This window comes from Eumetopias jubatus, unplaced genomic scaffold, assembly GCF_037043125.1.
Source record: "Eumetopias jubatus isolate StellerSeaLion01/CBP00866 unplaced genomic scaffold, mEumJub1_p1.0 scaffold_10, whole genome shotgun sequence".
NCBI classification, from domain to species: domain Eukaryota; kingdom Metazoa; phylum Chordata; class Mammalia; order Carnivora; family Otariidae; genus Eumetopias; species Eumetopias jubatus.
The window spans coordinates 125,634,656-125,661,673 of NW_028274816.1; the positions used below are offsets into that span (position 1 = coordinate 125,634,656).

At 37.2% G+C, this 27,018-nt stretch overlaps 1 protein-coding gene and 2 non-coding genes across 7 annotated transcripts in view; all 3 read right to left on the minus strand.

Annotated features, from left to right (window-relative positions):
• The window catches only part of SSH2 (slingshot protein phosphatase 2), a 241,915-nt gene that overhangs the window by 34,325 nt on the left and 180,572 nt on the right, over positions 1-27,018 (minus strand). For 3 of the 5 annotated variants that reach the window (XM_028109374.2, XM_028109376.1, XM_028109375.2), the window contains 8 exons: positions 26,076-26,179; positions 23,346-23,410; positions 16,360-16,481; positions 12,096-12,164; positions 11,246-11,311; positions 7,260-7,454; positions 3,749-3,842; positions 3,484-3,612 (listed from right to left, as the gene is read on the minus strand). In XM_028109374.2, the coding sequence (XP_027965175.1) occupies positions 3,484-3,612; positions 3,749-3,842; positions 7,260-7,454; positions 11,246-11,311; positions 12,096-12,164; positions 16,360-16,481; positions 23,346-23,410; positions 26,076-26,179 (844 nt within the window). Of the gene's footprint in view, positions 1-3,483; positions 3,613-3,748; positions 3,843-7,259; positions 7,455-8,880; positions 9,406-10,279; positions 11,159-11,245; positions 11,312-12,095; positions 12,165-16,359; positions 16,482-23,345; positions 23,411-26,075; positions 26,180-27,018 lie in introns of those variants that run through there. The other 2 variants (XM_028109377.2, XM_088028404.1) reach the window with 2 other exon arrangements.
• Positions 19,195-19,264, minus strand: LOC114214053 (small nucleolar RNA U2-30). The gene has a single exon (XR_003610324.1). It is a non-coding gene; the product is annotated as a small nucleolar RNA U2-30 (small nucleolar RNA).
• On the minus strand, positions 19,606-19,679 carry LOC114214054 (small nucleolar RNA U2-19). Its single transcript, XR_003610325.1, has one exon. It is a non-coding gene; the product is annotated as a small nucleolar RNA U2-19 (small nucleolar RNA).

A 27,018-nucleotide genomic window follows, 5' to 3' on the forward strand; every position in this document is an offset into this window, starting at 1 on the left:
GCTCCGAGAAGTGGTACACTCTTAAGGGTGTGGAAGAACTTTTTCTGGAAATACCCTGGCTTCCAACCAATCAATCCTCTCTTCTTGCTGCAGATTTTCTTTAAACTATGCTTTAAACTTTTCTTCTCCATACCAGCTGGACACCTTTTTAAATAAACATCTCTGTGCAGTGCACTGCAGAGCTGAGCATTCTTCCAAAGGGAGGGGAAAAATCCTGCTGCCTCCCTTCACACAATCTGCTTGCACTCCAGGCATGGCAGCTATGCACAAGATGAAATGACTTTGCAGAAAATTAACACCACCGCTTGCAGCTTGGATAAGACCTCTTTTTCCGTGTCAATTGCTAGGAAAGCCAGCAGAGTACAGACTCACTGGAGAAGAGATAGGGGTTTGGATATAGGATATGGTGGTGCAAACAAAGGGAAGAAGCCATTGATGAAGAAGTGTTCATGCACTCATTTTGTTGGATAAGAGTTAAATTTCAGAATTCTCCAGTTTGAAAATTTTTCCCAAATAAGAAAAATATTCACAATGGAAAGAACATGTCCATTCTCTAGAAAACAGAATTATATCTGAAGCTGAGTAGGATTTCCCTTTTTCAAAAATATATAGACACATATTAAAAAAGTAAAACAGATGGGTGCCTGGGTGGTTCAGTCAGTTAAGCATCTGCATTCGGCTCAGGTCATGATGGTCTTGGGATCGAGCCCCACATCAGGCTCCCTGCTCCGCAGGGAGTCTGCTTCTCCCTCTGACCCTCCCCCTCTCATGCTCTTTCTCTCCCTCAAATAAATAAAAAAAACCCTTTTTTAAAAAAAAGATTTTATTTATTTATTTGACAGAGAAAGACACAGCGAGAGAGGGAACACGAGCAGGGGGAGGGGGAGAGGGAGAAGCAGGCTTCCCGCGGAGCAGGGAGCCCGATGCAGGGCTTGATCCTAGGACCCTGGGATCATGACCTGAGCTGAAGGCAGACGCTTAACCACTGAGCCACCCAGGCGCCCCATAAGTAAAATCTTAAAAAAAAAAAAAAAAAAAAAGTAAAAAAGACTGGAATATTATATAAGATATCAATGCTTATCTCTTCTGCTGACGATTAAATGTTACTGTCTTTTGAAATTGTCTAAGCTTTCTACAATGAACATGAATTATTTTTGTAATAAATAAAAAACCCAAGACAGAAGAATATGTCAGTAATCGTGCTAAGTGAAATAAGTCAGAGAAAGAAAAATACCGTATGATTTCACTTGTACGTGAAATATAAAAAAATCAACAAATAAAACCAGACTCTATACAGAAAACAAATCGGTGGCCGCCAGAGGAAAGCTGGGGGTGGTGGGTGGGTAAACAGATAAAGGGGATTAAGAGTTACAAACTTCCAGCCACGAAATTAATAAATTACAGAGATGGAAATGTACAGGATAGGGAATACAGTCAATAATATTGTAATAACATTGTATGGTGACTACACTTAACTGTGATGAGCACTGAGTAATGTATAAAATTGTTGAATCATCATGCTGCACACCTGAAACTAATATAACGTTGTATGTTAATTATACTTCAATCAAAAAATAAATAGAAAGGAATGGACTTCGTGTAGCTCACTAAAAAAATTAAATTGTCTAAGCTTTCTATAATGAACATGAATTATTTTTGTAATAAGTAAAAAACCAAGACAGAATATGCCCATAATCATGAATTAATAGGATGAATATCCTGGTACAAACACTCAAATGCATTTGTAGTTGATTAGAGACTCTAATCTGGGGAGAAGTGGATTGTTTTTTCTGCTAAGAATACCACTAAAATTTCTATGTCCTAAAATATATCATTTCAGGAGGCAGGAAAGAGAAGGTAGTTCTTGAAGGGGGTGGCACCAGAGGTGCATGGAAGTATGCCCCAAATTAAACAGGTTGAACAGTCAGGTATTAACTGTATTTCATATTCATCATGTCTACATCCTTTCTGGTATTAAAATACAAGCTAATGCAAAAGTGACTTCCGAGTTTACAGCTCTGGTCATTTTCTAACATGAGCTATTTTTGGCTACAGGAACTTGCCCTTCATAAAAATTAGTCATGTTACACAGAAACAGTTGGGGGCAGGGTCCATTTGAATGAGTGACTCATAAGTTTTCTATAGATTACACAAAAATTCTTTCCAACAATACACCAGCAGGGAATACTTGAACACTTTTGGAGGTATACACAAAAGATGAAGAAGCCAAGTGCTTTACAAATGGGAAAGGTCAATGATAGTTTTGCAGTATGATCTCCACCCAGAAATGGCAACACACATTGGTCAAGTTAAAGTAATGGGAAAAAAAGTTCCCTTTCCAGCTCACAGCTTTTCATGAGTAATTTCATAGCTATACAGCACTATGAATCACTCTACAAGCACACATACTCTAGACTGTCAAAAAGTTAATTCAGGGCACAAGCCTTCAATGGTACAAAATCTGACTGCTTGATGATTATAAGCTCTTGAATATTCAGGGGTGAGATGATCCAATTTAGTCAGTTCCTGGGCATTTATTCCTCTTGTCTCCTGTTTCTCAGCTTCTAATCATTTCACAAATGTCCTCACCAGAGAAAGGAAGTGAAATTCAAACCAATCAATTTATTTCCTTGTTAGCATTTTTGGTCAAAGTGTGTGGGAAGTGGAAACAAAACGAAGCTTTGACATTTCCCACTGATTCTAATTATCCTTTTTAACCTATTCCCACTGCCATGTACAGATGGAAACTAAAACTCTTTAATATTTGGAAGGAAAATAGGTCTTGGGATTTTAGAAGCTTTCTAAACATTAGAAAGGTGTCCTTGGGTTAATTTCAGGTCACTGAATGTTCAAAAACCATGAAGAACAATTTTAAGTCACTGAAATTTTAGCAAACACAAAAATATTTGGGGGACTCAAAATGTAGCTATAAAGTTCCAAATATTCAAAAAGTCCAATAGTCTCTCAGTCCTAAGTAGTCCCCACCTGCTCTGCTCAGATATATCTGACCTTACACAAATTTGGCAAATCTGAAAGAGTGACCTCAAAGTATCATTCTATCTGTATCCACTGTATAAAGCTATTGTGGACTGGTCTGTTTTTGACTTTTGACTGTCATGAAGAACAGATGAGATATTTAACAATCTCTGGGGGGAAAAAGGGCCTGATTTGTAGCATTTGCCTACTTCCTTGGTGTAAATTTTCGCACCAGTCAATTTCAATCTACCAGCTTGATGTCACTGAATGAGGAATTGGGAAGAGATGAGCAGCACACCATTATCTAACATTTCCACCATATAACAGATGTAAATAACCTAAGAGCACAGATAACAGTAAAAAACTAGGAAGTGATGAGGTTTGAGTATTTACTACCTTTGTTTTTAAGTTACATTTTATTTAAATATACTAAAATTTAACAGTTGCTCCTCCAGAGCTGGTATGGACTAGATTCAGCACATCACTTAGAGTGGCCCTGAGACTTACCAAGAATACATGCTCAAATATCTGTGTAGGGCTATCCATTTGACCAAGGATCACTATCATTTCATTATCTATAAATTCCTTGAATTCTCGTAGGTTGCACACCATTTGCATTTCCAACTCAGTTCGTATCTGAAACAAAGAGGACACATTTTACTAATCTCTGAAAAGTATCTCTGTGCTTTCAATCACTCATGATTTCTAACCCTATACCTACTGTTATCCCACACTCCTAGCCTTGGAACAGGGAGAACTCAAGGTCTCTTACCTCTTTGGATGTGATATTCTCCAAATCCTTCTGCATCATTATCTCCCTTAATTTGGTTTTAATTAATCTTTCTGTTCGCTCACGTTCAGTTGGTCTGAGAAGAGAGAAATGGTGATTTTTCTTAGGCAGGAATTTGACTAGGTTAATGAATGTGCCATTTGTTTATGTCTTCAAATTGGCAGACCTTCCTTCTATTACCCTCGAACATTTATATTCTGGGGGCATGGCAAAAAAAAAAAAAAGTATTTAAAAAAGTTTCTTTTCACAATGTATAGAATGTAAATGTGTAGAAATTATTACTTGAAGAGGTTGTACATGTCTAAAAGCCCTTAAATATCCACATACATCTATAGGAATAAAGACAATAAGCTATACTGTGTACTACTTTAATGCAGAATCAAAGCCGTATTTCATCAAGTACCCCTGACTACCCCTTGCTGAGCTAGAATACCAAGCTGGGTAGAACAGTGGTGTGACCCACTACAGAACGAGGTCTTCTGTAGCTTAAAACACCACTTAATGCTGACCATTCATTGCTATCATTCTAGAAAACAGGAAAGATGAAAGAATGATTTCTGTCTTCTTCATTGAGGCAAATTCACTCCAAAGAGGGTTTTCAAGGATTAACTACCAAGAGTACTTTCATCCAAAATGTGTTTCTTTTCATAAAAGCTCTCACAACATCTCTGTGAAACTCTTATCCCCATTTTACAGATAAAGGAAATAAACAGCTAAAAGGTTAAATGACATGCCAAAGATCACAATGCAGGAGAACCAGCATTCTCAGCCCAGCCTAACACTCTACCTGAAGGATTATGTTGCTTCCCTTAATCTTCTGACTCTTAAAATAAAATTACCCTTGGAACTTTAATAGGAATTAAACTAGGAAGCTGACTCTCCAATTACTAGAAAGGTATTGGTTCAACATAACTGGATGCTTCTCTCTAAAAGCATTATTTCATATGATGCAGAATTTGCATGAGGCTGACCAAGAGCACTTTCTGTCTCATCTTCCCTCTTACCTACTCAAAAAAGGTATCTGCTCTGTACCTCCTTATTTGGAGATGGAAATGGACTAAGCCATCAGGCATCCTGCCTGCCCTTGCTGCCTACGGCCTTATCACTGGCTGTAAAAATAGCTTCAGTAATCTCCAAAGATGGCTGCTCTGACCTCACAACCTTGGGGCTCCCCACCACTTGGGCTCGTAGTTTCTTATGAACCCTGCAGAATACAGATAATGCCTGTGCCTTTTCCCTATCCGCCAAGGCATCCCTGTCTTGACCAGGATTAAAATTCTTAATCATGCTCCTCACCACTTTTCCTGGACTAGCTAATGGTAGAAAGTTATACATTTCAGTCTTCCATTAAAATTATTGATAAAAACAAATTTTACCATCTATGTGCATGAGTTAGATTCCCTAGTTAGCAATCTTTCTCCTAATCCTTTATAATACTTCTTTGAGGCAGAGTGGTTTGGGAGCAGACACACCTGGGTTTTAATCCCAGCCCTGCTACTTCCCAGTGGTACAACCTTGAACAAATTCCTTCCCTTCTCTGAGCGGGTTTCTTTTTCTATAAAATAAGGATAATAATCATACTGACTCATGAGGGTCTTATGAGGATCAAATGAGGTACCATGTATGAAGTGCTTGGCATAATATCTGACGTGCACTGGAGGCACTATACACGTATATTCCCTTTTTCCCCTTCCTTGTATTTCAAAATATAAACTTTATTTGCAGTAGAGCACCCAAATCCATTTTGGCACACATCTTCCCTGTATGCTCAGCATTCTTTTTTAGGCTTTTCTAGTCAGTTTAGGGAGGAGGAGGGAATGGAAAAAAATTACAACACAAATACACTTTCTTGCTTGGATTTCACTAGAGAAAAATTCGGAAAATACATAAAAACACGAAGAAAAATAAAAATCACTGAAAATCCCTGCATCAGAGATAATCATTATCAATATTGCGACCTACAGCTTTTCAGTCTCTCTTTCTGTGACAGACATTTGGTTAGTAAATATATCTTAAAATTGGGGTTATATGGTACATACTAAGAGCTAATGTTTAATGAGCTTCTACCATGTGCTTGGGGCTACACTTTACATTATTCTTTTTGCTTGGGGATAGAGACGGATTACGGCCAATTTCCTTTCCTTTTCTTTCTTTCTGATGTAATATTCAAATTTTCTCTAATAAAATCATGAGAAATGAAAAGAAGGGTTTTCTCTCTCTCATGTAAGTCTGGTTTGGAATGTCCATTTTTGAGCCAGATGAGACATCCATTCCCTTGATACCCATCAGCCAGCTATAAGGCATGAAATCAGTAACATTTTCCAAGATTCTGAAAGCCGGACTAATCCTTATCTTTTCAGTTACTGTGGGATCTTCAAAGGACTAGGGCTAATGAAAAGGAGGTCCTAGTATCAGTAACACCCTGTTCAAAAAGCTTCCATTGCTTTTTTGCCTGCTCTGTTCACACAATTCTTGGAAATTTCACCTTTTCTAGTAAAAATAAGTTTACACTATTATCTAAACTAAGCATTTTCTTAAAACAAAACAAAAAACCCCAAAAAACCATTAACTGTTTTGGTATCAATTTAGGAATCTGAAGGTGAAGGTTTGTATGGTCAGATAGTAAGTAGCTACTCTTCTTTTCCAGCTGTAGAATACCTTGGAACTGCAGAAAGATCAATTCAGAGCAAAATAAACATCCTGATTAATTTCCGAAATAGTCACATAAGTTTCAACACACAGACCTAAAAAGGAAATAAATATCAACTCCACCTCAGGCTTTTATCAACTCACAGTATACCAGGGAGATTTAATAAAATCTCACTGACAAAGACCCAACAAGACAATGGTGGGGCTGAGTCAAACACTTGAATTATAAGTTATTTTTTAAAATATGTGGACAGAAATCAGTTTAAAATTAGCACAGCAACCTAGGCAGTCTTTTAAATTGACTGGAAGCATCTGGTTTTCTTAAGTATTGGAAACATTCCTTTAAAACCTTCTCTATATGTTGCGGCGCTTGGCTGGCTCACTCAGTAGAGCATGTGACCCTTGATCTAGGGGTTGTAAGTTCGAGCCCCACATTGGGTGTAGAGATTACTTAAAAATAGAATCTTAAAACAAAACAACAAAAACCTTCTCTGTGTCATTAATTTGCTTACCAAATGCTTCTTTCACAGATAATGCAGAGGCAGACTTCAGCCTAACTCCTTTTAAACTCAAATGTCAAATTAGTGGAATCTGAATGGGATTTTATGGTATTGCAGTTCTTTACTATGGAGATTCCATTGTGCCCAGGAATGAAACTCTTTAGGCCTTTGCAGACAGCAGAAAGAATAGGGTTCTTTGTGTGGCAGTTGTGTAGTGTAGACATTGACTAATATCACTGGATGAAATTAATTCTCCAAGAGGAGAGATTAGGGGGGAACATGTTGCTTACACCTCCTAGGATACAACGAAGAACACTTCCGTGATCCTGAGTAAGGTGACTTACATGTCTGTGAAGAGAGCTGGAGAGTCAGGCCGGTGGGACTGCACATCCTGCATAGCATTCCATTCATTGACTGACGACTGATCTGAGTTGATGTGGCTCTCGTAATAACTCACCCAGGTGAGAAACAGGCTGCCTGGGTAGTAGTTATGCATTCTGGCCACTTCACAAGCCTTGTGTAAACTCTGTAGTGCAGACCTGAAAGATACGCTGGGAAATGAGCACTGTAGAACTGTGGGGACACCAAAAAGCCAATAATCCATGTGTATCCAAAACTCTTTCAATTTTTAAATCCTATAGAATTTGGCCTCTGGAGAATCTATCTATTCCCTGGAATTTAAGATTCTCTGATTCCGCTTATACTATATTATCTATTCACAGCAATTAGTTAGACACTTCTTGCCAATGCATTATTAAGGTTGGGGGTAGAGAGGGGCAGGAGAATTGACAACCCACCAGTGAAAAATAGGTCTGGGTACCTATGGAGCTCATGATCCTGTAGTTGGAACCATACTGTAGGTATGCTGTATTACTACAGAACTAAAGACCTCAGCTATTTACTATATAAATATTTGTTTCCCTTGGCACAGAATCATCTTACTGCATACATTTCCTATGATTCTTAGAGGGTCCACAAAGATCACATAGATAGATGTCCCTAAGCCTTGAGGACATGTCCTTTCATGCCCAGGAAGTACTAATCTAATGACATTTATTATCCTTACTGCTTTAGTCTCCCAGTCTCTTTAAACCATTTATTCATACACTTGAGCCACTTTCTAAGAATAGCTCTGGTTATACTAATTAAATCTCTGACCATGAACTCAGGAACCCAAGAAGGGTAAACAAAACTGAAAGTACTTTTTTTTTTTTTTTTACTTTTATTTTATTTGAGAAGAACCTTTTTAGTTATATACTTGGGAAAAGCTAAAACCAGAAATGCTAGGAAATTAAGTTACATAAGAGCAAGGATCTTTCTACATTTTGTTTACTGATATATCTCAAGTGCCTATAAGAATGCCCAGTTCATTACTGTTCATAGTTGGAGCACAGTTAGTATTTGTTAAATGAAATGTCTTATTAGCTAAAAGCTAATGTCTCCTACGGGAAGAGGGCATTATGAGAGAATTCTATAGGCAATCCATTTACATTTTTCTTTTAAGAATACTGTTTAATTTTTTCCCCCATAACAAAAGTGATCCATGCTAACTTTAGAAAATTTAGGGACCTTAAGTAAAAGGCAGAAATATCCTGTAGTCTGACCACTGGGAAATAACCACTGTTATTAAAGTTTTAGTATAGATCTTTCCAGTCTTTTTGTCTATGCATAGATCTATAATAACGATATGACCACATTCTACACACATTTTATTTTTCTTTATTTTTTAAAAAGATTTATTTATGGGGCGCCTGGGTGGCTCAGCTGTTAAGCGTCTGCCTTCAGCTCAGGTCATGATCTCAGGGTCCTGGGATTGAGCCCTGCATTGGTGGGGTCCCTTGCTCAGCGGGGAGCCTGCTTCTCCCTCTCCCACTCCCCCTGCTTGTGTTTCCTCTCTCGCATTGTCTCTGTCAAAAAAAAAAAAAAGATTTATTTGTTTATTTTAGAGAGAGAGAGAGAGAGAGAGAGAGAGAGCAGGGGGAGTGGCAGAGGGAGAAAGAGACTCTTCAAGCAGACCCCCCCACTGAGTGCACAGCCTGACTCAGGACTTGATCTCATGACCTGAGCCAAAATCAAGAAACGACTAAGCTACCCAGGTGCCCCTCTACATACAATTTAAACTTGATTTTAGTTTACACCTTCTTGTCAGCATCTACATCAATATTCTTCAACTAGATTATTTTAATGGTTGTATTATATTTAATAACATGGATGCACCATAATTTAACTAATTCTTATTTTTCAGACATTTAAATTGTTTTCCAGTTTTTGCTATTATTACAACACTGACAAACATTCTTATGGTTAAAATTTTTGCACATACCCACAATTATTACCTTAGGATAAATTCTTAGAAGTGGAATTACTGGGTCAAAAGGGCATGCAGAATGGTAAAGCGTAATGGCAAATCATTCTCAAGAAAGGTTGTTCCAGTTTATTTTCCCACCAATAGTAAATGACAATGTCTGTTCCCTGAATCCTTGTCAACCCCGTATAATGTAAATTAAAAATAAGATAATTACCAATTTGATAAGGGAAAAACATTTCAGTCCATTTTTATCAGGGAAACATTTTTCCTTAAAAAACAAAGTTGCAGAATCTTTTAAAATGCTTTCTATTACTCAAAGTAAGCCAAATTCTCAGAGAAGTTTATCAAATTCTCAGAGAATTCTCTGTGAATTTCAGTTTCACTACATAGATTTAAAGGTAAGGGCCAGCTAAGTGCAACGTACAGGATATTCAATGCATGTTGTCTTCATCCAGGAAACTCGTGCTTCAAAAGCATATGCCACATGTGTCTGGGGCAAGTACCCTAAAATATACTCAAGGCTTAGCCACCTCAGATACTTCAGCTGCATATAGGAGCAGGAGGCTACAGTAACTACCTTCCTGTGAAGGCAACACCTGGTTTAAATGCCGTTTTGATCCATAGATCATTTTTCCTGTGACTTTCAGTTCACTACTGCCCAGATGGTACACCAAAAAGTTTATTCTGCAATAAGCTAACAGAAGTAAGACTAGTCAGTTTGCTTAGAACATCAAAGACTGAACTAGGTTATTACTTGAATCTTCCTTCATTGTCTTAAGAATTAAGACTGCTTTGTACTCCTTCTTAAAACACTCATTTATGGGACTTATGCTGTTTGGTTTTACTTGGTACCTAAGAATAGATAGGTCAGTTGCCCTTAAAGGAGGCTTAGTCAAAGAAGGTAAAAGTTTTCCATGAGAAATTTATCTGTGAAATGTGCCCTAAATCTAAAAATCTGGTTTAAACACATGACGTGTAACTCTGTCCCACCTCAATTACTGCATGAAACGATAAGACTCTTAAGTTCAGTTGACTCTGTTTTATGACTGCACCCACCTCAAGCCTATCAATCCTGTTATTCAAGGGCAAATGAGCTCCCTGGAGTCTTTTTTCAGGCTCCTTTATTTCCTGCTTGGCTTTTGTTCTCTCCATTCTGCTCCTCATGAGGACTTCTACTACAGAACAGGCAACTGAATGAGAAACTGAAATTCAAATCTCTAGCTTAGGGACAGACTCTGAAACTTACAGTCACACCATTCCCTCGTTACATTAGATCATTTTTCTAGATAATCTAGAATAAGAGAGTAAGAGTCTATTCCTCCAAAATGGAAAAGATGTTCTCAGGCCAGGTATGCAACCTCTCCAAAACTTCAGCTTTCTCATCAATAATAAGGAACTAATAATATTATTTTGGGGGAGTTGTTGGTGATGATTAGATATAATCCATGTAAAGCACAATGTCTGACATATAGTTAAGTAGCTCCAAAGTGTTAGTACACCAGCTGATGATTATTAACATCTATAATGTTTAGGCTTTATTTGCATTATGCAGTCTTGCAAACAGTCATTAGCAATTTTAATGGAAACTTATCTATTAATAATATCCCTGATTACCCTAAGAAACTGAACACCAATGCACTGTAGTAGTGTGATGTTCTAGATTTGGCTCTAGACTGCTGCTAACTTAGTCAGTATACCCATATAAGACTGTTCCAACCAGCAATCTGATTCATTAAGTATCTTCCAGAGTCTAAGAACACCTCTGAATTTCACTTGTTCACCAATGCTTAAGGCCTTCCACTATGATAATATGAAAAATGAACTCCTAGGTCATCTTTAACTATGAGGGCCACACAAACAGATCACAGAAAATCTTAAACACACAAATAGATCATACAGCATCTTCATAGAGAACTATACTATTTCTAATACTACTGCTCACAAAATATTGCCCCAAAAATATATTTAAAAACTTTCATAGAAAAAAAACACCTTTCACAGAGACATTAAAATTCCTCTTACCACATTGCCTGTACAGATACAGGTTTGAATATGTGCACTCTGTTATCCGTTGATACACTGAACCCACTAAGGAAAAAAAAATGAGATAAAAATCCACAAATGAGAGTAGGTTATTTCAATTGTGAGTTTTCAAGGTTATTTCTCAGGCTAGCAACTGCTGGCTCATTTGGAAGAAATCATCAGGCACTTCATGTAGAAGTCAGAGTACAGGACTTGACTGAAAAGCTTCAGCAAATTGTCTGATTTTATCTACCAAGCAAAATGAATAGACTCCCACACTGCAGTTAGGGAATTACATAGTTTTCCAGCTGTAGCTACAGACAAACTGGTCTGCTATATATTTCTATTTGGAAGTCTTGTGGGTTCTTAGTAAACCTGACCCTGGTTTTACAAACTGGAGCAAACATCTTGGTCTCTTGGGGACACAGTCTAAAAACACCAGGAGGTGGGGGTGGAGGGTCACTGGAAGGAACTGGCACAGGAAAGGGGTTATACTGTAGGCTGACAGCTGGCAGAGGCAGCAAGAGGTTATTTGAAACAGAACATATCATCCTCTGGGAGAGCATTGCAACAGTCCCCACATGCTCAGATTAAAGAGTGAGCCAACAAACTAGTTTTTCTTTGTTTGGATTCTTACCATAGTCGGCCTAGAAGAACAGAAGTGAGAGGCCCTGGCAAGTTGTATTTTTACTCTACTTTACAAAACAGGAGTTTAAAAGGACTCACTGAGTTGCTGACATGACAGTTCACTTGGGCACACTGGGCCTCCCATTCAGCTTAATGAATGGGCACTAAGATGGAACCCCACCCCTTGGCTTTCTGTAGGAGAATAAAAAGGGAAAGCTCTTACCCATCACCATCCAAATGAATTAGGGTATCACTCCAGAGGGGCAGGACTAAGCCCATGGTACAAGTGCTACTGCAAGACAAGAAATAGTCCATAGGTTAATTCCTGTTATTCTAGGAAGCAATTCTTTATTAACTCTTTCAACACAATGGATAAAGCCCCTAAACTCTAAATTCTGGTGTGTTAGAATGGAGGAATTTCTATCATATAACTATCAATCTAATGTATGTGCTCTGGAGCTGTATCAAACAGGTGGTTAGTCAGGTCCTTATGTATTTAATAAAGAAAACTTACTAACTGAGCTCCTTGTATCTCAAAAATGGCCACTGTCTAAAAAATCCAGGTGATTGCTGCTGACCTGTGATTGGCAGGTTTCACCCCAAGGTCCCAGCATCCAACTCAACTCCAAAAATCATTTCTAATGCCAAGAACTATTGCTGGTTGCTGAAGACCTCTGAATATAATTTGCTCCAATTTAACTCTGAGGTTTATGTAGATTTATTGAACACCAATTGGGAAATTGTGTATCTATCATACCACACCTCTGGATAACTGTAATCTACCCCAGATCTCTGCCACTTTCTCTCCTTAAGGCTGCTGTAAACCATTTTCCCCTTCCATCCAGTCTCCCAAAGGCTCTGACACCCTCTCCCTGCCAATGTATACAGAAAAGCAGCATTGTACAGAAGGAATCTCAGACATGTGAACATGCAAAGTATGCACAGCAAACAGTAGAACAGCAAAGTATGGTTGAGAGCACAGGCTCTGGAACCTGGGCTCTGGCACTAACTATATAATTTTAGGCAAATTATTTAATTGCTTTGTATTCCAGTTTCCCCATCTATAAAACTGAATAAAAATACCTTCTTGATTGGGCTGTTTTTGAAGGTTAAATTAGATAACACACTAAGAAACGTATATAACATCACCAAACATAATAACGACCACTTATTGGGCAGTTATACTTTGTCAAAATATCTGGATTTGATCCTTTTCAGTATTTCAATTCCTTTTGTCAAGTTATTTACCCTTTCTCAGCCTTAATTTCTTCACCTTAGAATGCAGTTAACAAAACCTACCTTCATAGGGTTATCATAAATATTTTAAAGTGAAACAATACATATGAATGTATTGTCACTTAAAACAAATGTTGAATATGAATTTTTAGTGAGTGCTCTAATACAACTGCAAGTGACTGGGGGTGTCGGGAGGGGGAGGGACATCATGAAAATGCACTGAAAACAACATGAGGAATACCAAGCTTTTGCTATCAGAGTCACTGCAGGGCTAACGAAGACCGTTCCCTAGGTGGGCTGTGTCTAGTGCTCTGCACTGTACTTGCTGGCCTGTGTTACTCAACACCGAGCACTGTGTGCTCTACTAGTGATTCCAGAATTCAGGAGAATCAAATCAAGATTGCAACAGCTTATCCACACTGGAAGGCTGGGCCTGAATTCCAGATGCAGAGCTATATGCAAGAATCCAAGAGGGAGGAAGACAGCTCCACCACTATTTTTGTTGAGTAGATGAGGTGAGCACAAGGAAAACTTGTTTCGAAGATGGCTTCCCAAGATGGAGTGGGGTTATTTTCAGAGTAGTTCCTTTTTCTTTTCTTTCCTTTCCCTTTCTTTTCTTTCCTTTCCCTTTCTTTTCTTTTCTTTTCTCTTCTTTCTCTTTCTTTCTTTCTTTTTAAAATGAATGCTTAGCCAGGTTCCTAGCAAGTATAGTTTGGGTATAAATATGAAGGGTTTATAGCCTGGTGACAAATCTTGAAATTAAGTAACTCCAGAAGATGATATGGAAGATCCAAAAGAGTGTGATCTGTGAGCTTGTGATGAGATACCAGTTAAACTTTGGACAAGTGACAGTGATATATAGGAACCAAATATCACATGTTCAGCTTATACTCAGGTCAGGCTGCTTCTTTACATTAAGTAGCTTTTTCACACAATAGGAACGAGAGGCCTGAATTAGGCACACCTGGTATTTTTATCTAATTTACCTTGAGTTTCATGAGATTTTTCTCCTTTGAAGTACAGGTGCTTATTTTAGTAGATACTCATCCCATTCAACAAATATTCATTGAGTGCCTATATATACTAGACATTTCAAGGTGTTGGGGGTACAAAGAAAAATTATAAAACAACACCATAAAACTATTATTTTATAATTTGAAATATATTCAATGCAATTTGGATACCAAGGTTACATTGTATATTTAAAAATTTATTACTTAAAATATAACACAATACTAAAAATTTTATTATTAAAATATAACACAATGCTTAAAAATACTATAAAAAGGTTAAATGAGTTGACATCATATCTTGAGAACTACTTGGGAAGATATGTCTCTCATAAACAATCTGGGTTCTACTTTGGCTTAGTATTGTTTTGAAACATTAACTTTTTATATTCTCAGATACAAAATGATACAAATTCCTTCAAAAGCAATTGAGGAAGAAATGATACTAGATTATGTGAGTGCCAGTATTCTGAAGTGGGCAGCACTTTTCTTACTGTCCAAGGAGCTCATTCACAGAATATGGATGGGAATTCATAATGCCAAGTTTACCAAAAAGAATGAAAACTAGTTTCTATAGCTTTTCACATCACTTTTTTGTCTTCCATTAAATAAAATTTTCATTTGTTAGCTATGATTCAGGCAGGACCATTACTGAAGACAGACACAGTTCACTGAGGATAAGATTACACATCTGATTTCTCACACACTGGTCAGGAGAATCTGAAGTTGTTGCCTTGTATCTCTAGGGGCAGGCTCAAGTGAAGTTTCCAAGCAATCCCAGTTCCTGTTTTATGGGGTTTCCAAGGGAGGAGTCAGGAAGAACCAAAGGAAATAAGACATAGAGTAGCACTGTTGAACTTTCTGCAATGATGGAAATGTTCTATATATGTACTGTCCAATATGGTAGCCACGAGTCACATATAGCTAGAGTACTTGAAATGTGGCTAGCTGTGACTGAGGAACTGAAATTTAAATTTTGTTTAATTTTAACTTATTTAAATAGTCACCATGTGGTAGTGGCTACTGTATGGGACAGCACAGATCTAGAGAGATAAAAATCTAAATCGGAGGTCTTAAAATACTAATAAATGTAGGCAGGGTAGGTGCTCTTAAAGGATAAATGCTTACTGAAAGGTCTGTTGCTTAGCTAACACCAGAGGTTAAATCCATGTAGGAGAAAACCTAAATGTGGTTTACAAGCCTGTGCAATTTCAGAGCATACAATTAAAGGCTGTAAGAATTATATAAGGTAACAACTCTGGCCTTGTGATCCTTGTGAAACTACAAATAATTTTCAGGTTGACTGTACAAGCTTAGGTAAACACTTGTTTGGGAAACCTTCTAATGACAATGTGATTCTTTTCCTCCCAACATCAGGACAATTAGAATCACTCCTAGTCTCTTCTTTTGTGGCTAAATGTGTGGCCTGGGTCACACTGCTAGCCACTTCACAGTCCATTCTAGTCTCAAACCAGGAAGTCAGTGCTTTGAGACATCTGGCAGGATTTCCTGAGGCTTATTATCCAGAGTGCAAAGATCTGCTTAGCCACATTCCAGTCTTCCAAAGGTTTCTCCAGAAGAAGTGGGAAAATAAAAAAGGAAAGCAATAAACTTTAGGGACACAAAAGAGCCAGGTTCTGAGTGCGGTACGATACCTTTAATTATAGGATGCAAAGTGCGGCTAAAGCCAAAGGTGCATGAGTATAAAAGGTTCTGTTCTGAGTTAGAAAAAAAATCAATTCCCTCCCACCCTACCCTTTTAACTCAGAAGATGGAAAAAGGAAGGAAAACATTTGGTAAAAGCAAGGTGTAAGGCCATGAATAAATATAAGAGATTAGAGTTAAAGTGGGCTCTCTCTGAACCCAAGATCTACTGGTGCACTATCACAAAGGGTACTGTGCCCTAGAATAGGCAAAGTGAATCATTACTGCTTAAAATAAAGTTAACTACAAAGATAACACAACTTTTTATTCCTGGAGATATAAGTTTAAATCATTTGTATTTAAATCATTTAAATCATTTATATTCATTACCATTTAAGGATGAGGGGAAGGTAAGGGATAGTGATAATTTAGGAACACAACCAAAGACATTCACTAATCATTTTCATCTCTCAAGACTGTATGGCTAAGATACTTTAAGAGTAGAATAGTGTAAGATGTTTTTGTAGTAACTCAAAAGGCAACTGGAATAGTTATTTAAAAAGGAGTTTTCTCATCCTTCCTTTTGTGGTACCATACCTGTCATTAGAAGAGAAATCCATTCCTAGGACGATGCTTTCTTCAGTGTCTTGTCTACCATTAGTTGAAACCACTACCATATAGCGTGTTCTATTCTGGTAAGTACTTTCTAGTCTTACAGCCTGGAAGTTAACAGACAACAGATATATTAGGAAATTTAGAAGGTCAGTTTTAGATCATTCAACCTCTTTTTACATCAGCTTCTTAAAGAATGCTCAGGAAGACTTAACTTCAAATTCCAGCTCATGTATTAACTGTGAAACCGTCAATAAGTTACTAAATTAATTGGAGGGAGATATAGTAATACCTATCCCACTGGATTATAAGAATCATATGAAATAGTGCATGTTTATAAAGCACAGTGCTTGTCATATAGTACAAGCTCAAAAGATACTGGCTACTAGCATAATTTAGAATAATAACAACTACCAGGGCATGTTCTAAAGACTGAAAGAGGGAAATGTGAGATAATATGAATGTAAGCATTGGACTCACAGATGCAAGTCCCACAAATAATTATGATACAAAGCAAACCATTAATATATAAGAGGAGTATACTCTGTTGAAATCTTACAGATTATACACTGCAAGATTTTCTTCTTCAGTTTCAGTGATAAAGAAACTGCTTTTTCAGAGAGAAATTGCTTCTATTATTTTTTTGTCAAAAACTTATTTATTGCTTGTTTGTAATATTTTAAAAGGGCCTTCCAAAAATTTGAATATGGACAGGATGTTAAATGATATTAAGGATTTACTGTTAGTGTTATAATGGCACTGTAGTTATGCCTTTTTCTTAAGTATCTGGAGTAAAATGACATGATGTCCAAGTTTTACTTCAAAATATTCCAACAATGGGAAGCAACTAAGATGTCCTTCAGTAGGTGAATGGGTAAACTAAATACATCCAGACAATGGAACATTATTCAACACTAAAAAGAAATGAGCTATAAAGCCATGAAAACACATGAAGGAATATTAAATGCACATTACTATGTGAGAGGAGCCAATCTAAAGAGGCTACATATTATATGATTCCAACTATATGACATTCTGGAAAAGGGAAAACTATGAAGTCAGTAAAAAGATCAGTAGTTGCCAGGGTGCAGGGGAGCAAAGAAGTTTTTAGAGCAGTGAAACTACTCTGTATGATACCAAAGTGAGAGGTACATGTCATTTTATGTTTGTCAAAACCCACAGAATGTACAATACCAAGACTGAACCTTAATGTAAACTATGGACTTTGAGTAATAATGATGTGTCAATGTAGGTACATCAACTGTAACAAATGTACAACTGGTGGTCTCTCACTCTCTCTCAAAAAAAATAAAATCTTTAAAAGGAAGGAAGGAAGGAAGGAAGGAAAAAAGGAAGGAAGAAAGGAATAAAAAATTCTGCAATGCTGAGAATGGACCTGAGGTTTCAAATTTCCTTTTAGGCTTCAAGATTCAAGGTTAAGAAATTAAAATTTTAAGAGCCATAGCATAAAGAAAAACCCAATACCCACCTGGGTTAGAGGTTTATCTCATAGTCCTCTGCTAGGAAGAAGATTGATAAAAATCTAATCATCTCATTTTTTTTAAAAAAGATTTTATTTATTTATTTGACAGAGAGAAAGTTAGCGAGAGAAGGAACACAAGCAGGGGGAGTGGGAGAGGGAGAAGCAGGCTTCCCGCTGAGCAGGGAGCCCGACATGGGGCTCGATCCCAGGACCCCGGGATCATGACCCGAGCCGAAGGTAGACGCTTAACGACTGAGCCACCCAGGCGCTCCTCTAATAATCTAATTCATGAAGTTAATCAGAAAAATGTAATTTAAAATGGCAGTTTGTACATAATACCCTAATATTAGAATTGGCAGCAATTTTGGTGTTTCCTCAGTCTCCAAAATTTACATGGAATAGATGACTGAAATAAGGCAATTCAGGTGCATTTGATTAACTCCAGTTCTCACTGAAAAGGATACCACAGAAGTTTATTCTATTGTCCAGCCAAAACAATACTTTGAATTTTAAAACTCTGCAACACTAGCAACTGAGAAAATTATTCCAAGAAAGTCCATTTATTGCCTAAATTTGGATCCTGTTACAAGTGTCAGGTGAACTCGACTCGGCAATCTGAGGACTGAGATAGGTCTGAGAAGTCATCTGCCTCTGCTTTATTTCTGATAAGAACCCAACCTGTTTGCAAAGCTCATCTACCAAAGAATGATGTTAAAACTTCTCTCAGTAACTACTTTTAAATGTTTATAATCTGATTACAAGCAGTTCACAAACACCACCTGATAAAATAACTTCTGTCCTTAGCATCATCCAACATCAAGAAATACTATTCCTTAAGCTTACACTGCACCTTTGCCTTTAATTTCTTTTCACCAAGAGTCTTACATCATGCCACTGCATGCAATGTTTATCCTCAAGGAAGCCACATTACAAAGTCCCAATGTCTAGACAGGCAGCTCACCCAATCCATCAGAGAGAAAGGTTTCAAAGTATGTAAATATTAAATTCTAGCCAAAAGAACAAAGCAAAGTCATTATCTAAAATTAAAAGACTTCAGATGTGACACTAATAAACTAAAGAACACTGTTTTCAAAAGAAATAGAGCTTGAGGGAGTCTCAGGATTTTATTTTTTTAGTTTATCTCTATGAAATTCTTAAGTTAAAAAAAATCTATGTATTATATTCTGTGTAGCCATTAAAAACAGATTTATTTGTTGACATGGAAAGATATCTAAAATAAAGAGTGAGGAAAGCAGATTGTAAGTTAGCATTTATGCTTTTATCTCATTTTTGTAAAAAAAAAAAAGTGCTGACATATACTCTTCTCCATTCAATTTTGAGCTCAGATCAACTGTAGAAACCTTCATAGTTATAAAGATCGGTAGTAAAACCTTTTCATCATTGCTCAAAACAGATTAGCCTTTCATATATACACATTTCCACCAATTTCATTCATCCATGAGCAAGTCCTCAGTTATCCACTTTTTAAACACACAAAAACACCCCTCCTCATCCCCAGACATGTCTTGTTTTGACGATTTTAATTATTTATTTATTTGAGAGAAAGAGAGAGCACAAGTCGGGGGAGAAGGACAAGCAGACTCCATGCTGAGTGTGGAGCCTGATGTGGGGCTTGATCCTATAACCTAGAGATCACGACCTGAGCCGAAATCAAGAGTCAGCTGCTTAACACTGAGCCACCCAGGCTCCCCAAGTCTTATTGTTTTAAATTACTTTATACTTTTGCTTCTCAGAACTACAGAGATCAATCAGGGAGATTAGTAGGTCTTCTGATACTCAGGTTTGGCTATTTTTATAGAATCTGACATACTCTTACACACACACACACACACACACACACACACGAAAGACTGGAAGGACGCTTATCCAAATTGCTAAGAATGGTTTTCTCAGAAAATAGGATACAAAGTGATTTTTACTTTCTTCCTTACACCTTCCTGTATTCTATGATTTTTAAAAATTTTGTATTTAGAAAAAAATAAACCCATTTTCATTTTGGGAAACTATCAATGTAATATAAAAAACAAAGCCTAAAAAGTCCTTATTTTCTTAAACTCTCCTGGCAAAGTACTCAAAAACATCTTGTTGCCTTATCAGCACCTTAACTCTAGTTAAGAATATTAAAGTTACTTCCAATGTTAGGAAAGGTTTTCATTTTCCAGTCTATTTTTTTTTTTTTATTGAATGGGTATTGGGTAATGTGCAAGAGTATTAAAAAAACACGGTCTTCATTTTACCAGCTACAGTTTTTGTAAATACTGAAGTTAATGCTTGGGACTGTATTTGGAATGCAGAGTTTCCCTGGAGGAAAAAATGGTTTACTCTTATTTTTTATTTTTTATTTTTCCAAAGGTGCAGAGGGAGAGGGAGAAGCAGGCTTCCCACTGAGCAGGGAGCCCGACGCGGGGCTCAATCCCAGGACCCCAGGATCATGACCCGAGCCGAAGGCAGACGCTTAACCGACCGAGCCACCCAGGCGCCCCTACTCTTATTTTCAATGCTAAAGCAAAGTGTGGGATTTGGTGCCACTATCTGTTGTTGGGTTATTAAAAAAATAAAGGCAGGACTTTCAGTTCACTATCAAACTTTTAACCTTATGTACAAGCCCCAGGATGAGCATTTTAGCATTCCAAATTTAACTCAAAACAAAAGGCCTTGCTTTGAGTCTACAAATGCTCCTTTCAGTTAGAAAAGTGCTAATTTGTCCAAAGTCACACAATGTATTCACTCATTTTCTTGAAGATGACTCACTCAATAATCTGAAACATAATGACTATGTGTTTGTAACAATTCAAAACAACTGTAAAATGGCTTGTCATTTAAAATGAATTAATTCAGAGGCATCAGTTACATTTTCGGAATTTATATTTTATAAATGTAAAGCAGTTAAAGCTGCATATTTTAGTAGGCCAAGAAAAAAAGTTAATTGCCAACTCTGCCTTCCCTAACTGCTTCCTTAATGTTTTCCTGTGGTTAAAATTACTTTAATGTTTAGAAGTGCAATCTAAATTCCAGAAGGTTATCAAGGAGAAAAAGATAAAGTGATGACAGACCTCAACTTTAACTCTACCAAACTACACAATTTTTGGAAACTATAAACATGTATCTGACAGACATTAAGTATGTGCAAGTGACCATTATTATGGGTTTTAGAGAAGATGTTTTCTAAGTGTGATTCCTGGATCAGCAGCATCAACATCACTGGAAAACTTGTTAAAACTGCAAATTATTACTGCCTCCCCCTCCCCAAATCAAAAAGTGTGGGTGGAATCTAGCAAAGGGGGCCAGTTCAACAAAGCTCTGCAGGTGATTCTGATGTACTCTAAGGTTTGAGTATCACTGCTTTAGAATATAAATGCTGTAAAAACTGTAAACCACCTTTGTTCACTTATAAAGAAGTGTTTAAGAGAGAAGTATATAAAAATATGGACAAGATTTACGTAAATGTATGATGTAATTTTCAAATTAGGATATAAAATAATTATGTAAGGATTTCTTATTTCATATTCTTTAAATTCTTTAAATTTCAAAGGAAGTTTCTCACTCAACAAAAATGGACACAAAAATTTGTGTCCATTTTAAGGTGACAGAGACAGCATCTGAGAGAAAAAAATGACAGAATTTGAACACAGAATTACTAAGTGAATGAAAAATCAGTTAATTACCATAGAGTTCAGAGCCCTGATCATCAATTTTTTATAATCATTCTTGTATTATACTCATTATCTCTCTTCCCGTTCAGAAAGCAGAGATCAACCATTTGAATTTAACATGCCAAAAGAAACCCAATTTCCAAGTTATCACCCGAACCTAGAAGGGCCGATCATCACATGCTTAGATTATTGCAACAACTACCTAGTGGACCTCCATGACTTAAGATGGCTTCCTCCTCCCCACTATTCTGTATTAGCTTCTGAGGAATCTCTCTCTCTCTCTGTTTTTTTTAGTAATCTCTATACCCAATATGGGGCTCAAACTCACAATGCAGAGATCAAGAGCTGGATATGCTACTGACTGAGCAAGCCAGGTGCCCCTCTGTTAAATACTGTAGCTGTTCCATGTAATTCTTTGCTCCAAACCTTGTAGTGTTTCACACTACTGGTTACTGAAAAGGCAGAGGTACTACCTCCAAGTATTAATCTAGAGGGTCAGATAGGGAATACAAATGAGTGAAGTAGGCCATATGAATATTAAATGGGTAGAAATGCTCTTCACTTTTCATAAAGAAACATACTCATCCCATTTTTGTTTTCCTATTTTAATTAAATATTCTACTGTAAGAAAACTAACAGTGAAGAAATGATGACAAATAGAGACACCTGGCTTTAGAGTCTAGGAGACAACACGGTATGTGGGGATTATGGTAAATTAAAAGCCTAGGCCATACCCATGCCTGCCTCTTTGGGTCTAGCAAGTTTTATCATGTGAGAATAAGGTCCCAGTGTTGCCAGAATTTTAGATTTTTGAAGACAAGCTCCAAGTATGGATTTTTATGTGAAATCATTCAACTTTAGAATTCTGGCTCGGAGGGCACCTGGGTGGCTCAGTCAGTTAAGCATCTGCCTTTGGCTCAGGTCATGATCCTGGAATCCCGGGACTGAGTCCCGCATTGGGCTCCCTGCTTAGTGGGGAGTCTGCTTCTCCCTCTGCCCTTCACCCTGCTTGTGCTCTCTCTCTCTCTCAAATAAATAAAATCTTTAAAAAAAAAAAAATTCTGGCTCAGAGTGAAAAACACCACCACTTGTGGTCCAAACAAAACATATCTGCTACTTTGAGTCCCCTAGTTTGGAGCATTAAATTCTATTTGTCTGCCTTGTTTCCTGGTATCTTATCTTCCTTATTGTAACAATAATCCCCAGATTTGGGCAGCATTTTATTCTCTTCAATATGCTTTCATGTCCATTTGATCCTCTCGACTGTGAAAGGTAGAAAGAAGATGAGGAAGCAGGCTCAGACAAGCTAAGTAACTTGTCCAACATCACATGATTAGTAAAAGCCTAAGCCCAGGTCTCCTTACTCTGAGACCAGCACAAATCCCTGGCCCTTTTACTCTTTCCTTTTCCCTTACATGTGCTTTTGTCTCAGTCAGGCCCTCATCTAGAAGGATGGTCTTCTTTCTTTCTGCTAATCTAAATTCATCATCTTTTAAGACCCAGCTCAAGTTCTACTGTATACATAAAACCTTTCCAACTAGGGCAAGTCTCAAAGTATTCTTTCTTCTGAACTTCAGTTGTTCTTATGGTTAGTAACTTACAAACTGGTGCTTATCAACAGCCTTGAATCATCAAATTATTTCACATCATTTCACATTAGCTCATATCATCCCAATGATATTCTAAGCTCTTTGATGGTGTGGACATGTTACTCTTTTTTGTTCCACATAGCTCCCAGCACTCTGTTGGGACATAAAAATTACTGCTTAATGTTTGCCATCTTAGATAGTCTTTTGAGTAAGAGTTATACTTACCAGCCTGATGTTATCTTCTGGGCGGAGTAATATGAACATTGCTTGGAGATGCTGTTGGAGATCACCTGGTGAAATTTATGAAACAAAAAATAATTATTCTCCACTGTAATGTCAATAGAGAGGATTCCTTCTACCTTAATAACCTGTATAAAAGAGAGTTCTGGGTCACTGAAGGACTATAATTAGACACCGAAATTAAGTGTCTTAATATTATTATTATTAACTTTAAGTGGAAAGACAGAATGGTGGACTGCATCTCTATACATTCACTTTTAGCCTATACTACATTAAAATTTGCTTTATGTTTGTCCAATGGGAGGTGCACTTGAAACCAATCTCAGTTTTGTACTATCGCGGATGTTGATGAAAGCAATGGTGAGATCTGTTGGGCTGTGCTTTCAGGCACACTGAAGGCAGCAAGGAGGGAATCCTGAAAATGCGGTGTGTGATGAATGGGTTTAGAATTACCTCTAACATTACAAAAAACTATTTTGCCATTCTTTTTTCTGTAAATCTTTAGTTGCACTTAACCAAAGATTTTTAGATTCCCCTTAGAATAATGTCAATGGTTTAAAATGATTTCCATATTAGTGGCTGATATTCAAGTAAGAGTACTCATTAAATACAGTGGGTCCCAAGAAATAAATATTCCACTGAACCTAATGTTAGGTCCTTTAACATGGCCAACCATTATTTGAATACACACTTGTTTCTACACATTCTCCAAAACTAAGTTGAATTTTTTTTTGTATTAAAGTATTATAGATTTCCTCATACTCCTTATTCTATACTAGAAAACATGGAACTTGGGCTAGTAGGAGATAATTAGATAACATACTGTTATAAATGATGACAATCTGAGAACAAAAAACTTCATTCATGCCCACCCAGGTCCAGCTCTTTTTTAAAAATTTTTTATTGTTATGTTAATCACCATACATCATTACTTCTTGATGTAGTGTTCCATGATTCATTGTTTGTGCATAACACCCAGTGCTCCACGCAGAATGTGCCCTCTTTAATACCCATCACCGGGCTAACCCATCCCTCCATCCTCCTCTCCTCTAGAACAGCTCTTTTTTAAGAGTCTAAAGTGACTGACATAGCCACCTAATCATAGATGCCAGTGGATGCCTGTTCTTTACATTCATCTTGAAATCTACATACAAAATCTTCCTCCAGGTAATTTCAACTGTTAACAGTGAGATGAAATACTGATATGTGCAAGAGGTGGTGAGGGGTAGGAAGAAAGAAAAGTAGGTTAGCAAACAGATATTTGTTTAAAAGGTCAGCAAGTCTGAAAGCCTCTCCTTTTTTTCCCGTTTCCTTCTCTTAAAGAATGGTTTTCTTGCCGCCCATCCCCCAACCTCCATTTCAATGCTGGCTTCTGACCAATTCCATTACTGCAGAATCTTTCAACTTTCAAAATTAAAAAGGAGAATCATCATGTTTGGCCAGGTCTGTTCTACCACATTTCAAACCCAGAGACACAATCGAAGTCTCACGTGTAAGAACCAGTATGGGCTCATAGGTATAAAACCAAGAGAAATGAAAACATATGTCCATGCAAGAACTTACACATAAAGATTCACAGCAGCATTATTTGTAAGAGTCAAAAATTAGAAACAACTCAAATGTCTATCAACTGGTGAATGGAAAAATGAAATGTGGTATATCTATACACTAGAATATTATTTGGTCATAAAAAGGAATGACACATACCATAATGTAAATGACCCTTGAAAACATTATGCTAAATCAAAGGAGCCTGTCTCAAAAGATCATTTATATAATTCCACTTATATGGAACACCCAGAATGGGCAAATCTATAGACGGAGAAGTAGATTAGTGGTTGTTTAGGACTGGCAGGGAGGGTGGAGGATATAGGGAATGACTGCTAATGGGTAACTGGGTTTCTTCTGTGGGTGATGAACATGTTCTAAAATTACAGTGATGGCAGTACAGCTCTGTATATACTAAAAAACAACAACACTGAATGTATACTTTAAATGGGTAAATTAGGTGAAGTACATGGTATGTGAATTATATCTTACTAGAACTGTTAAAAAAAAAAAAAAGAACCAGTGTGGGGAGACAAAGTGTTAGCTATAAACAATGAAAAGTGACTTAAGTTACATGTTATAATTGAGTTAAGCAGCTGAGGCTTTTTAAAAATTAAGATTCCTTCTGCTCCATCAGTACAGATGACCCAAGGGAAGGATTTTTAGGATAGAGAACTTGTAGAGGACAACCATTTCTGGGTAAATAGTGGCCTAAGTCCCTACTCCAAGTGCTACTGGCCCAAAGATCCAGCTGGCTTCTTGAAAGGTCAGGCAAAAGTCAAGAAGCCCCATCCCTTCTCCCGTAAGCCTTCTTATGTGAGCTGAGTATGTGGAAACTCAGGTTTGTTAGTGGTGAAAAGTACTGTCGGTACGCAAACTGGCTATTTGCTACTGGAAAACCTTAACTGATAAGTCACATAAGGATTCATTACAGTATCTTTGTACCTTATTATTTTTCCAACACAAATTTATTGAACACTTACTACATATATAATGCATTCTGCTAAGTGCCAGAAAAATAGTGAAAGAAAAGTGATTACAGCACAGTACAATGCCTTCTTTCACTCTTACAAGACTGTTGGAGAAACAGGGATGAGGTTGTCAGCCTTTTAGCACAAAACAAAAGGCAAAGAAACCAAGAATGGAATGGTGTATGTGGAGCTTTACCTGCATGCTTGTTGCGTCTGTGGCTAATTCTTGGTGTAGATGAGCCATTTCCCCGTGGTAGAAAAAGGGCAGCACCTTTGACAGTTAGAAAGCTCTCGCTGATGCTATAAGGGAAAAAGTCAAAAGGAAACAGATTACTTAAGGAAGGAAATCAGAGTATGATGGAGATCCATTTTGGGATTATTCTCTCTCCCATCTTCCAAAGTCCCAATTTCATGGGATGAAGTAAAAATAAAATTGAGAGAGACCCTTTTACTTACACAGTCCTATCTAGACAGTTTTTCTGAAGCAAAACCTACAATATTCTATATATATATATATTACATGGTAGTAGTTAAGAATGAAGGCTCTGGAAACAAAAAAGAGGGTAAAGGCTCTGGAGCCAGATTGCCTGGGTTTGAATCCTGGCTCTGCTACTTCTTACCTGAGTGAATTTTAGGGGGCCTAAATTTCCTTATCAGTAAAACAAAGGTAATAAAATGAAGCTGTTGTGAGGAATCAACAAGTATACAGTTTCTTAGAGTGGTGCCCTTGTGCAGAGGGATTTTTGAACTCAAAATGCAACTAAGGTATAAAATTCTCAGTTTTACTTTAGAAGTATCTCTAGAAATGAAGCTGGCAGACACATCTGAGAACACTTTAGTTGCTTTTAAAATTCCCAAAGCTCTACCATAAATTTAATTCTTAGTGTTTCAAAGGATTGCATTTTAAGGTACATAAACACAGGTTACACAAATATCAATGCTATAGAAACATCTTTAGATAAGCATAAAGGTATAAATGCCTAAACTGGAAGAAACTTGAAACCCTCATCTTAATTCTTTTTTTTTTTCTTTTTAAAGAGTTATTTGAGAGAAAGCACATGCGTGAGTGGGGAGGGGGTGGTGGTGGATGAGGGAGGGGATCCCGGTGACCCTGAGATCATGACCTGAGCCAAAATCAA